Source organism: Lepidothrix coronata, unplaced genomic scaffold, assembly GCF_001604755.1.
Source record: "Lepidothrix coronata isolate B3197 unplaced genomic scaffold, Lepidothrix_coronata-1.0 Scaffold121, whole genome shotgun sequence".
In the NCBI taxonomy this organism is placed as follows: domain Eukaryota; kingdom Metazoa; phylum Chordata; class Aves; order Passeriformes; family Pipridae; genus Lepidothrix; species Lepidothrix coronata.
Genome location: NW_016690301.1, coordinates 2,967,159 through 2,981,190, shown reverse-complemented (window position 1 = coordinate 2,981,190; position 14,032 = coordinate 2,967,159). Strand labels below are relative to the sequence as shown.

The following is a 14,032-nucleotide window of genomic DNA, read 5'->3' as shown; positions in this document are numbered from 1 at the left end:
GTCATGGCCGTGCCACTGCTGGAGGTATCACTGCCCACAGCAGATGGAGCTTTAAAAAGCACAGAGCCAGCACGTCAGGTAAAATGCAGAAATTAATGACTGTAAAGGTCAAGCGGGATGTGCTGATGGAGGCGTCGGCCCTCGGCTCCTGGGGGTGGGCTTGGCTGGCTCTCACTGCTGCTGTCCCAGCCTGCAAGGACAGAAGGCAGGTAGGCACCTGCCCACCCCCAAACCCCCCAAGACACCTCAGTGGCAAGGGCAGGTGAGGAGATGCAGAAACCCAGGATCACCCAGGGCTCTGCCAGGGCAAAATGATGCTGTAATGTGGCACATGCAGGGATGAGAGCGGAAGATTGTCCTGCTGTGTCTTTTTGTCCACAAGGAACCTTCATGGCAGGAGGTGGCCTTGTGGAACACTCTGGTCATGATTTCCCTTCAGTCTAGAGAAAGAGAACAGGCAAAGCCAGAAGGCAGGTGGGACCAGATGGACCATCAAGGAACTTAATGATCTGGGAGGTCTCATCCTGCACCTTTCCTGCATTTAGTATAACCTGCTCTAAGCACTTGTTGGCTCATGGGTTTGCCTACAACACAGAGAAACAGCTCCTTCACCCCTGGTAGGCCTGCCCCAGGCTCCCTTGGGCTCAGGGAGAGGGGCTGTGTGATGGGGCAGGTTTAAGGTAGAGTGTCCAGCCAGCCCAGCTGCAGGATAATCCAGCCTAAGGTTCTCAGAGGCAAGGCAAGAGAGGGCAGGGCATCCTTCCTGCTCCATGGGCATCTCATCCTCCAGCCCTGGCTCAGAGCTACAAGGGGGACTGCAGGACTGGCTGAGGGGACAAGGATAGGGCATCCTGGTCCTGTGTTCCCACTACCCATAATACCATCTGGGTGCTCCACGAGCCCCACATCCGCTTGCAGCACTTTGTGGGGGGGAGACACCACTCCCCTGACTGATGCTTCTCCAGGGCTGCCGGCTCCAAAGCCCAGCTGGGGGCGAGGCAGGCTGCAGGCTGCAAACCCCCCGCTCAGCCTGGTGGTACCTGTCAGCTCTGCTAAGCCCCTGCTCAGCCGCTGTCGTCCACCCACCGTCAGCCGAGGGCTGAAGGCTCGCGCCGTGCCAGCCGCTGCCTCCCCGCCCGGTAACGCCGCGTCTTGCACCGAGTAGCCTCCTTCTGCTGTCAGAGGCCGACCTATTTCTCACAAATCCTGACTGCTCTGGCCTTAAAACATCTTGACGCAGTGCTGAAACCGGCCTTGGCACAGCAGCCAGTCCCTGATTAGGCGGGAGCTGCCGTGGCTTGGCGTGGGCTGTGCAGCGCCGGGCGCTGGCTGGGAGAGCAGCACGGACCGGGGAGCACCTGCGTGATCACCACGAACAATCAGGCATTGATTGTGGTTGGAAAGAGGGGTACTGTGGCTCAACCAGGCCAAACGGCCCTTGCTGCTCACGGCTGTGGGGTGCTGGAGGTTGGGGTTCTCTGATGGGGCTCAAGGAGCTAGGAGTGGAAGGGGTGTCCTCCTTCCTGCAAGCACAGCCAGCACATCCCTCTGCAGGCTGCAGGGGTGGGAGTTGACTCCAGACCAAGACAGCTTCTCCATGGACACAGCACAGGCAGGATTGCAGCTCTGGTGCACTCTGGTCCTCCAGGCAGGAGGACCTTGGGCAGTTTCTGTGCAGAAACCACCCCGTGACAGCTGCAGTAACATCCCCAGCCTCCTGTAGCACCACAGCAGGGCAGCCAGCCAAGGCACTTGGCCAGCTGGAGCCACAGCTCTGCCTTGCCTGGGACACCCGGGTTGGTGGGATGCAGGAATGGGTGTCAGCTCCCACCTACAGGGTCCTTTCAAAGGATGCTGTTGGATAAACATCCTTCTGCCCCGGCTCAGGCACAGGGAGATCTCAGTGTGATGTTAGGTCAGGAATTCTAGAAGCCTCAGAGGTGATGTGGATGTCAAGCCTTCACGGATAAAGTATCTCCCATGGTTCCTTTTCCCTGAGAAAACCCCTTTTCAGGCTTTGGTAGAGAGACAATGACAAGCACAGCATCCCAGAGACCTGGTGGGACACTGCTCCCCTGTCTCACACCTCGGCATGGGCAGTTTTGGGGGGAAGAAGCCAACACTCGTTCCCAGTGGAGAATCTGCAAAGAGATGAGGGATCCTTAGCCTGAATTTGAAAACTCTGCAACTTTTCAGAAGAACTTTAACCAAGGCTGGAAACTGGCCTGGAAAGCTCCCATGATGTGTGTGACACAGGGAAGGTCACCTGGCCAGCTGTGGGGAGCAGAACTTGGAAGGTTTATTTAGATTAATATTCCCAACTGATTTGTCCCAGCAGCCCCAGGCCTTGGAGACATTAGACAACCTGAGCCAAGCCAGGTGTGCAGTAGGGAGCATCCTCCTTGGCTGGCCATCCCTGGGGATCTCTGGCAGACCTCTGTGGGTCCTGTTTGGCTGCTGTGGGGCTGCCACAACCAACAACAAAGCTGATGTCAGCTTAGCCCAGGGAGCACTCACTGATGGCCCAGCTGTGCAAGAGATGCTGGACAGTTCTGACACCTGTGGGTCTGGCTTGTCCCCACAGCCCACTGGGATGTGCAGTGTCCCTGCCAAGGAAGCCTGAGCAGATCTCACCACCCCAACCCGCTCTTGGGGTGAACAGGCGTGCACTGGGTCCCCTCTCGGCAACCAGGATTCGACACTCATGGACATTCCCATCCCACCAGCAAGGTGCTCACAGCCTCCCTCGCCCAGCCCTCGGCCCCTGGCTGCCCCAGCAGCCCCCCGAGCCCCGGCAGTGGGATCAGGCAGCCGGGAGGTCACGCCTGGCCGGCGGCGCTCGCGGCGAGCCCGCCATCCGGCTCAGCTGAAGCACATTTTGTTCGGCGCTTCCTGCATCCTGCCCCATCCCCACGCCGGGGGGGCGGGTCAGCCCGGGGTCAGGCTGCTAATTGCAGCCCGGGGGACGGCGGGGCGAGGGGGCCGCCAGCCCATGGCATCAGGCTGAGACCCAGCGCGGGGGACACCCCACAGCCAAGCCCGGTACCCCACAAAGTGCTAGGGTGCCCCTGTGCCAGAACGGGGCACGTTTCTGGCACCAGCGTGGACGTTCCAGCTCCTGCTGCAGCTCACCCCGGAATCCATCCTCGCCAAGCCAGGGCACTCCATGTGGAAACCACCACTGGACCAGCCCCACACCAGAGTCCGGCCTCACCTGGTGTCACTCACTGGCACCTTCCCACGCCACCAAGGCCAAGTGGGGATTGGGACATGGCTGTGCCCTCTGTGACAGCACGCCCGAGGGCCACAGGCAGGTTTGGTTGCCCTTCTGCTAACTCTGTTTAATGAGGATGTTAATTAAGAGCGACTCGAGGCCAGCCCTTGTGATAGCGCCCAGGGTTGTCCCTCAGTGCCGTGCCGAGCTCGTTATCATTGTCCCAGGCACCCTGTGTCACCTGGCTGCCAGCAGGCACCCTGGGGACAGCAGCCCTGGGTGGGGACAGCCGGGCACAGGGGCTGTGCCTGGCAGTGGTTAAGCATGGAGGAGAGGATGGGTTCACCCTTGGGGGATGCCTGAGGTCCTGCCTGGACAGGAGCTCGTTAGGCAGGGCTCCAGGCCATCCAGCACAGGGCCATCCACCTACACACACACCTGGGAGGCAAAGGGGTGCAGCCCAGCACAGGGGTGAGCTGGAAGTGGGGTGGAGGGCACCCAGCACCTCATCTCCCAACCCAGGAAGGGTTTGAATCCCACCCTGTTTCCACCTCCTTCCTTTCTCCCAAACCTGTTTTCCCACGTGGGGAAGCCCTTGCTCTCTTTGTCCCCTGCTAATGTCCATGTCCTCCCTGCCAGCACCACATGCCTGCTATGGCTGCCCTCCCCTGCCAGTGCTCATCTCCCCTCCTAATACCCATGGTCCCTGCCATCCACTTCCCCGTGCCAATGACAGCCCCAGGCACAGCCCTGTTGGGGGTGACACAGCCAGGCTAGGGCGACATTCCCAGCAATCCCCAGCCCCAGCTGTGGGTAGGATGAAGCAGCACCCCCCAAGCAGCTCTCCAGGGGATTGGGTCTGGGGGGGGCTCTGCGTGCTGCTCCCCAGGACACTCTCCCAGCATGGGGTAGAGGCTGACTCCTCCCGGGTGCCAGGGCTGTGCCTTCACACAGCCCCAACCCTCAGCCACAGTCGTAAAAGGAACAGCCAGACTCCTTTTTCCCATAACACCCCCCCCCACATTCCTGCTAAGTGATTTCGGCTGTTGCCCGAGCAGCACGAACTGGGAACCAGCTCACAGCAGCCCCTTGCCAGTGCCACCCCGGTCGGAGCCGAGCTGGGAATGCCACTGCTGGGGCACAGACAGGCTCAGTCTGTCCCTGCAGGCCTGGAGCTTTGTCCTTCCCCATGCTGGCCCAGCAACATCGCTGTCACCACGTGCTCCAGTTGTTCCCACAGGCACCCCTGGGCTCAGGCACTGGTGTGACCGGGGTGCTGAGTCTGGGCTCCACACCATCTGGGTGGAATGCTGCTGGAGGGCGCTTTTGGGGCAGTTTTCCCCAAGAACTTTCTGCTCCATCCCAGCAGGTCTCTGCCAGGCAGGGACAGAGCTTATGCACCGCTGTCACCCCCCTCTGCCGAGTGCACATCTGGCCAACAGATGCCGGTCCAAATGCTGGCTGGAGCTGGGGACAAAGGCTCTTGCTACCTCCTCCCGGCAAGGCAGAGCTGGGTCCAGCCGGATCTACCTCCTGCCAGGCTGGGATGACCCTGGAGAACCTCCTGGGGGTTGGACGGAGGCACTCAGCCCACCTGCACAGCACCCAAAGCACCAACAGTGAGCATGATGGATTGTCCGTGGTTGAGCCCGTCTGGTTGTCTCAGACAGTTCCTGCTAACCCAGTGCCAGCACAAGGCCAAGTGTGGAAAGCCACCCAGAGCCCACTCACCTTTGGCAGCTCGTTTTAGACTTGTCCCAACAAAACGAGCCTCGCCGAGGTTCTCTGTGACCCACTAATAACATTATTTCACCAAAACAAACGGCATTGGCGCTGCTGGGTAAAACTCTGGGCAGGTCAAACTGGGAAATATCCCCGGGAGGAGCCAGGCTGGCTTAGCCCAGCCACTGCTGGGATTAACTGTGGGGATTTAGCAGCCGGGGCGACTCCAGCTCGGCTCATCACACCGTCCCACCACGCCCCAGCTCGGCTCATCACACCGTCCCACCACGCCCCGGCAGGACCGTGGCGCATGGGCAGGTGGGGGCACAGGGACCTCGGCCAGCATGGCTACTGGGGGGGCCCGGAGGGCTGGACAGAGGGGTGGGAGAGAAATAACCAAGCTGGAAATCATGACACAAAACATGCATTCATTTTATTCACAAAAACAGCCTGGATCGCTAAAACATTACAAACAGCATTTCAATTTAATGATGGAGAGAGAGCTGGAGAGACGGGGGGTGAACAGAAGAGAAATATCACTTTGCGTAACTGCTTCAGCACAGGTCCTGCAATATTCTGGTTTATTTTGATTTGAACTTCCGTAAGTTTACAAAAATTACTTCTAGGAGTAAACCGTTGCAATTAGGAGGATTTTCTGTACGCAGCATTTCTGGTTCTATATTAATAAACTAACAATGACTTTTTTTTTTTGACTTTTTTTTACTCTTTTTTTTTTCCCTTTTTTTTTCTTTTGAAATCCGCCGGTTGTGTAGCAATTGTTTTCTTCAACCTTTTATACCAACCCTCTTGTGGGTTAAACTTTCCAGAGGTGAATGGCGAGGAGAAGGGATACTACATCGCTTTAAACATATTCTCATTTATAAACATGAAGTTGAGGCATTCTAGAAACTATCCACTCTATTGTATGATGGGAAAGAATCAAATAAAAAGTATAAATGAGGGTGCAATTAAACAACTGTGCTAAATTACAGTAGTGCTTATTAGTAACTAGATTTTAAAAGGTTACTGTAAATTTACATTCCCTACACAAGTACTGCATCTTTCACACATAAACAACATCAACACCAAAACACAGAAAGAAACTGATTGTCCATACTCTGTCTATTAAGTCTTGGTACTTTACAGATCCATTGTTTTTTTCTTTTAATTATTTTTTTGTTTGTTTTTTATTTGAAAAGCAGTTAAATGTCTGACTAGGACTCGAAGATGTTAAAACGAACGCAAAAAAAAAAAAGAAAAAAAAAAGAAGAAAAAAAAATTATAAAAACAGGAATGAGATTTGCGAGAAAATATTTTTGGTTCTAAAGAGACACAGGTGCATCCATTCATTTCAGCCAAAAATCCCTTGCCTGAGACAACACAAGCAAGCAGTGACATTGCACTTGGATGACAGAGCTTTGGGATTCCCGTTCCTACTGGAACCATCTGAACGCGGCTCCTGTAGGAAGCATCACCTTCTGGAAAGGAAGAGAGACAGGGAGGGGGGACAGAAGAAGAAGGGACAAGGCGTTAGGTCGGGTCCAGCAGGGCTGGGCACCCACCCCTCACCCCAGCCCAGCACCCCGGCCAGCTGCCTCGGGACAGATTCATCCCGGGCTCAGCACCTCCCAGTGCAGCCGTGTATCCCAAGATTTCCAACCCAGGATGCCAGCTGGAGGGAATCTTGGGGTCCCCCGACTGCCAGCCTCCCACTCTGGCAGGGCACAGGCACAGCAGCTCGACCAATGTTCCCACATTCCCGTGTCCCTGGGACAGTGGCACAGCCCCCAACTTCCCCTCCCGTGAGCACAATGGTCAGGCCATGGGGAGTTGGCACAACAGCCCCCTTGGTGCCAGCCCCCACTGTCCCTGCTATGGATGGACAGACAGACACCCACAGGACGGGACCCAAGCCAACAGATGGGTTTAGGAGTGCATTTAGGTGCAAACTGAGGCGGGGAGTGAGCTGGACAGGCTTGGGGACACCAGGCAGGGAGCTGCTCGGGACACAGGGAACATCATCCCCGGCCCCAATGAACAACCCTGATTACAACACAGCAGCCCCAGGCACCAGCAGGGAACTCTCAGCACCTCAAAGGGAAGAGGGATGAGTCCCACCAGGCTCAACCTCACACCCAACAACGTGCCCAACAACGGATGAGACCTCTTTGAAGCCACCTCCAGGCAATGCCCCAACAGCACTGTGGTCCTCTGGAAGGAGAACCAGGGATGTTTCCCAGCTGGATGGGGTGGAAAACCTGCACAGTGTTCATGGGAACACGGGTGGAGTATGCAAAGACCACAACATCTCTCAGTGCCAACAGCCTCCAAGCGAGGCCAAGCCGTGCTAGACAGGCACACAGTCCCCTCAGAGGGCCCTGCATTCAGCTCCTGCATCTCCAAACAAGCAAGGGACACCAATGGGAAGAGGCCACAGGCCGTGGTGATGGGCTCGGGACAGCACACTGGGCTGCCATGGGGTGGGGAGGACACAGCCCCAGCTCCTGGCGTTGAGCCCGTGTGCAGGCCTAGGACACCTCATGTAGCATCCCAAGAGTCAAACCCATGCCACATTCCGGTCTTGAACCCCACACAGGAGTCAGACTGATCTCACTGGGTCCTCCTCTTGGATCAAGACACCCACCAAGCCTCAATGAGTAACCAGGGCAGCATCCCTGGGGGACCCCAACGTGCTCACTTCCATGGGCACCACAACCCACAAGTGGGGCTTGGGCAAGGGGAGGGGGGCAAAGGGCTGGAATGGGCAGGAGCTGGTGGTGCCACCAGGCTGCTGACAGATCACTCCTGCTCCTGCTCCCAGCCCCTGTCAGGTCCTCTGGGCAAACTGAGCCGGGGCAGCCACAAGTTGCAGGCATCACCCCTTCCCCGAAAGTCTCTGTGACACAAAATCAGGCATCTGGGGAAGGCCCAAGTGCCTCTGCCTGGCAATGCACAGGGCTGTGGCACAGCATGGTGGACTATCCAGCAAAGGCCACCAGCCCAGATCCATCATCCCAGGAGAGAGGAACAAGGGGTGAGGGGGCTCCTTATGGGTCTGAAAGGAGATGTCTGCTCCTTCATTATTAAAGGAAGCTGGACAACCAGCTCTAATGTGGATGCCCAGGATTGATCCCCCTCATCATCACAATCACAGACTCACAGAATGGTTTAGGTTAGAGGAGACCTTGAAGATCACCTCATTCCACTCCATGCCATGGGCAGGGACACCTTCCACAAGACCAGGTTGCTCCAAGCCCTGTCCAACCTGGCCCTGAACACTTCCAGGGATGGGGCAGCCACAGCTTCTCTGGGCAACCTGTGCCAGGGCCTTACCACCCTCAGCGCATTTCTATCTAAATCTAAACCTAAATCTACCTTTAGTCCAACCTAAATCTACCTTCTTTCAGTTTAAAACCCTCACCCCTTGCCCTCTGTGGTGAGGGTCTCTCTGTGAGGCCGACGTGAGGGTGGCAACGACCCTCACTGGTGCTATCTGGGGCCTCAAGGCACTTCATCACAGTTTCTCTGGATAGAGAACAGTTCTGTTGAGTCAAATCCCAACTATTCGTGGCCTTTGTGTGACCTACAGCTCTGCAGACAAGCCCAGGGTGACCTGGCCAGCAGTCCCCACGGCATTAGCCGGGGTTGCTGGGGCTGGAAGAGCCCAGAGGAGCCTGGTCAGTGCAGGGACGTGCTGCTGCCTGCTCCGAGCACCCAACCTGCCTCACTGGTCTCAGAGCCCCAGGCAGCCACCACCAGAGTGGGACACCAGCAGTAACTGGTTATTCAGGCCCTGTAGATGTGCAGATAAAGCTTAACGGCGGCTGAGGGATTTAGCCCGTTTTTTTATGCCGCCATAAAGGTTTAATTCTATTTTTTTTTTTTTACTGTTTGATTTTAGATCAATGTTTAATCACAGCTGCGGCCCCTGTCCGGGCTCTCCGAGGACATTCCTCTGGATGCACAGGGCTGGCAGGACAGAGTCACTGTCCTTCTCCCAGGCAATGGCACCACTCCCGACAGGGGGATGGTGCTTCACAAAGGCCTGTGAATGTTTCAGCTCCATATAAAGGGCCACTGAGTGGCCCCTTCTGTCCCAGTATCAAGTACAACAGTGTGATGGCACCCCACCAGGACCAGTAGTCCATCCTGGCCTTCTCCAGACTGGTCTCCACCACAAGGCAGTGCTGGTGGTTGCCCTGCACTGGCCCAACACAACATATGACCAAGGCTGGTTGACATAGGGTTAGGTTTAACAACCCAGCCATTGACCCAGGTGACCCTGGGACATAAGCTGGGGTCACGGTGTCCCTGACCCAGCCACAGTCTTGCTCAACTCTATCAAGGTCAACACATGGTGCAAGTGGATATTGTGAGAGAGGGGAGGATCTGTCCTGAAAAAGGGTTGGTGATGCCCTGGCGTGACCCACACCTACCCAGGCTTCCACCCCCACCAGCACAACATCTCTCTTCAGCCTCAACGCATCAAAGGTTGCGCCCAGGAGGGATGGGGACTCATCTCTGGTGAGGTCCAACTCCACCACATGAAGAGCCCTATTTCAGTGGCTCCAGTTTCTCAGCCAGTCGTGAGATGGAGAAGCCAATCACAGGGGTGACTGTTTCACGGGCTCCTGGTGCTATTTATCACCCCTGGACCCAGCGCAGCGCTGGGAGAAGGGAGCGTCTCCTCCGGCTGCTGCGAGCTCCGAGTCTATTGACCCGCTTTAGGACTCTTTGGAAGAAATGAACTTTTTTTTTTTTCCCTTTCTCCCTTTTTCCAGATCACTGACTCAGCAAATTAGAACAAGAATATAATTTAGCAATACAGCGGTTTTTGAAAGACACAGTCCCCCTCTCCTCATCCCCACCGCCCAAATGGATTTTTTTTTCCCCTTCAGTATTCATTCAGAGCTGATGCTAATTGAAAAACGTAGAACATGGCTAAGGGAGCGGCGGGTTTTGGTTGCGTTGGAACCACCAGAGGATGGGCAATGCCCTCATGCCAGGATGCACGATCCAGCTCTGATGTCCAGGTGACTTTTGAGCCTCTGCCAGCTCTGGGGATGCTCTCACCGGAAGGACAAAGCACGGCTGATGGTGGGATCAGCTCACAGAAAAACCAAACCTGGCTTAAGCACAACACGTTGGGGACCCTGCAGACAGGCCCAGAGCACCCATGGGTGTGCAGCACCATGGGACATCCCTGCATGGGCACCCAGCCCTCACCCACACCACACCACATCACCAGCAGCTGCCCATGGCCACAAGCTGAATTTCAGACCCACACAATAACTGGACTTTCCCTGCGGTCCCCACATGAATGTCACATGTCCCCGGTGGATTTGGCAAGGTGACACCCCAACCCAACAGCTCCTCCAAATCCAAGGGCAACATCCACACTGGGCCATGGTGGGTGGTGACAATCCAGGCACCATCCCAGAGCCTCACCCCAGGGCACCTGGGCATCCCCAGCAGGAGCAGGGGTGCTCCCAGCTCCGCTGGGTGCCAAAGCAGGTACACTGCCAGAGGGGACTGCAGCACTGCTACCACTGGTAAATCCAGCTGGTGCCTTATGGCCTCATCCTGACCACCCCAAATGGCTGCTGGCCCATGGATGGGACACCTGGCACAGCCACACCACAGGGGATGCTGCCCAGTGCACACTGTAGCAGTCCCAAAACCAGGGACCACTGTGCTCCTGCTCAGAGCAGGGTGAGCTGAGGGGCTGGGCTCTGGCTGCACCCCAGCCACGGGTTTCACCATCACCAGTTACTCTGAGCTTTGCCCCAAAAAGTCACCCCCTGCCTCCCCACCCCCTGGGGTTAAATGCTGCTCCCCAGCTCAGGGAGCTGCCATCCGCTCAGGACAAGGGATACCACCACCAAAACCCCAGCAGAGCCCCCATTCCTGCAAAGGGGAGAGTGGAGCTCAGCGTGCCCAGGTGCCCCAGGAAGAGACCCCAGCCCTCCTCCCCACACCAATCAATCCCAGTATGCAAGGGGGGACAGGGTCTGGGGGCACTGGGCAGAGCACACATCTCACTGCGAGAGCTGTTAATGGAAAAGGGAAAAATAAAAAAAAGTAAGAAGTACCAGGTGTTTTATTATCTAGGGCAAGATCCGAACCCAGGAGCGCAGCCCGAGGAGGGGTTAGGGTGCCTGAGAGGGGCCGGTTACCTCCAGTGCTGCAGAAGGCTTCTTTTTGAGTTCTTCACATTTTCGGAATTTGCAAATCTGGTGGCCAGTTTTGCGATTCCTACAACTGCTGCACTGCTCGCAGTTTATCCGTCTTCGGCAGGGCGGGCACATGCCGCATCTTTTCCGTTTCTTTTTCCCCGAATTGATGGCAGATGCCAACTCATTCTGCATGGGATACTCTGCCAAGCCAGCCATATGGAGCGCGCTCTCTGCCAGAAACACGCCGGCAGGGGTCATAATGAAAAGGCCTGGGTTGATGGGAAAAGCCCCCAGGTAAGGAAAATCAGAGGGGCCGTTCATTGTCTCTGCAGCTGAGACTGCCTCCATGTCAGAGATACCAGTCCCGTGCTCGCCTGCTAGAGGAAGATGCTCCTGTACCACTCTTTTGAGCATTTCTGTCGACTGAGCAAACTGTTGGAGGGCGGTCTGTCCTTCTGAGGAGAGCTCCGACATCCGGTCTAATTTGCTCAGCATACTAGAGATGTTTTTGTGCTTTGAGGTAGAATGACTTTTATCCACAATCGCATCGTTGCCATTAGCTAAGGGGTTGCCTTTCTCTGAATGTTCGCTTACTGAGCTGCTGCTACCAAAGGTGGAATAGTGGGAGAGTGGACGGGACTTCTTAAGACTTTTGTTCAAAGGTTCACTTATTATTCCACTTTTGTTCCTCCTCTCGGAGTTGACGGGGGGTTGAGAGTCATCCTGGTTATTTTTTTCCGTCTCTGGCTTGTTCCCAGTGTCTTGGTGGGAGCCCGAGTTTGACATGGTGCTCGGAGCACAGCAGCAAAACCAACCCCAAAATTTAAAAAAAAAAAAAAAAAAAAAAAAGGACGAAAAAAAAACCAAAAAAACCCCCACCCCCAATGCCACAGCAAAAGACCCCCAAAGCCCTTCTGGTAGCACCAGCCCGCCGGGCACCGGGGATGCTCAGACGGGAACGCGCATCAACGGGGCGTCTCCTCCCGCGCCGGCTGCGGAGGACTCAGGGCACTCTCAGTGCACAGACATACTCTGCGGCTCTGGGACACACCACGCGGCTCTGGAAGGAGAAAAGAAAAGAGAGTTAGCGCTGGCAAGAGCCAACGGGCTTTTCAAAGCGGCTCTTCCTCCCCCTGCCATGAAAGTCTCAGCGCCGCGAACAAAGGAACTCCAGGGAACGGACCTCGGTGGAGATCCGTTCCGCTGCTCTCTAAAAGGGTCGCCATCCAGACAGAAGTGGGGGGTCACAGGGGAAGTCCTGGCCTGGTAGCAATGGCACCGCGATGCTTAAAGACTCTCTGTGCCTGGCTCTCCTCCCCCGGGGACGGCAGCCCCAGGGAAGTCACGGGGCTCATCCCCTGCTCCGCTCCAGCGGCATGCGGCCCCACAACGGATGGGACCACAGGCGCCGGCGGGATGCTCCTGAGCTGGGAGATGGAGCTCATGAAAGGGGTGCCTGGTTCCCACCCTGCAGCCGCCAGTGTCCCCACAGCCGGATGCCACAGAGGCAGCATCCTGGCTCCCATGGCCTCCAGTGATGCTGCTCACCCAGCTCAGGCTGGGCTGCAGCCCTCACCCTCCTCCTGCTCCTCGTCCTCCTTCTCCTCCCGGATCATGTCCCTGGGCCAGCTCTGGGCTGGGGAAGGAAGCCACATGGAAAGCGACAGAGTCCACCTCCAAGCCCCACAGGGATCCACAGCACCCTCCTCCAAACCCCACCACCAAGAGCTGCAGTGTCCACCTCCAAATTCCTTTGGGCAGCCATGATGTCCATCTCCACATTCCATGGGCAGCCATGGTGTCCAGCTCCAAACCCCACCAAAAGCTCCAGTGTCCACCTCCAAACCCCATGGGCAGCAATGGTGTCCACCTCCCAACTCCCCCAAGAGCTGCAATATCCACCTCCAAACCCCATGGGCACTCAGAGTGTCCACCTCCAAACCCCACCAAGATGCTGCAGCTCCAAACCAAACAGGGAACTGCAGCATCCACCTTCAACCCCATAGGGAGCCACAGCATCCACCTCCAAGCCCCATGAAAAGCCACAGCATCCACCTCCAAGCCCCAGTGCTGACCTCCTGCCATGCCCCGGTGTGCCCAGCCCACATGCCCGGCCACTCCGGAGGCGCCCCGGGCTCTGCGGTGACAGGCAAAGCCTTCCCGGAACGGACGCTATGCCACTGTCCCCGGGGCAACTCCCGGGCAGCTGGGCCCAGTGTGGCTGCAAACACTTGTTGTTGTGAAATTCCTCCTCCTCCTCCCTCCCGAGCACACACGCACGCACAGGCACCGCCAAGTAATCAGGCTTTAGAGGAGAAAAGCTGCAGGGCTTAGTGGAGCAGGAACCCGCGTCCCCACCCCGGCGGCAGCTGGGGGAGGGCGGCACTGGGAGGAGGCCCCTCCGCTACCCCGTCCCTCCATCCTGGCTATCCCGGCAGCCTCCTCTCTGGAGTCCAGGCAGGGATGTGGCCATGTGTGGAGGGCTCTGCTGCGACCCTCGCTCCTGCGCGGGGGTGATGCAGGAGAGCGGGGAGGATCCTTGTGTCCCCCACACCCCATTCCTGCCCATCCATCACCCTTCGGGTCCCCATCTCCAGTACCACCCCAGGAACCCCGTGACAGCCCAGGACCTTTTCCCACGGACCCAGCTCGTTAAAACGCCGATGGGGGCAAGGTCCCTGCGCCAACCACCACGGTACCGGCTGCGGAAGCAGCCCTGGTGTCTCACTCCGGTGCCAGAGCCGGCTCGCCCACGGAGAAACCCCCCCGCCCTGGCGCTGAAAACCGCTTGCTTCAGCTGCTGCGGGATTTAAGATGCAGCGCGGATCGATGCAGGGCTTGGGCTCCAGCCGGGAGCTCGCCAGGCCACGTGGGGAGGGAGGGCTGCGGCGGCAGGACGGGCTGCCCTTCCCCAGCCCCA

At 57.2% G+C, this 14,032-nt stretch overlaps 1 protein-coding gene across 2 annotated transcripts in view; it reads right to left on the bottom strand.

Moving 5' to 3' along the window:
* Positions 1–5,344: 5,344 nt before the first annotated feature.
* Positions 5,345–14,032, bottom strand: part of CXXC5 (CXXC finger protein 5) — a 36,848-nt gene continuing 28,160 nt past the window's right edge. Inside the window, exons 2-3 of one of the 2 annotated variants that reach the window (XM_017825658.1) lie at positions 11,113–12,172; positions 5,345–6,414 (exon numbers count right to left, since the gene is read on the bottom strand). In XM_017825658.1, coding sequence (XP_017681147.1) covers positions 6,370–6,414; positions 11,113–11,898 — 831 coding nt within the window. In that variant the 5' untranslated portion in view covers positions 11,899–12,172 and the 3' untranslated portion in view covers positions 5,345–6,369. The remainder of the gene's footprint in view (positions 6,415–11,112; positions 12,173–14,032) is intronic. The other variant, XM_017825659.1, reaches the window with a different exon arrangement.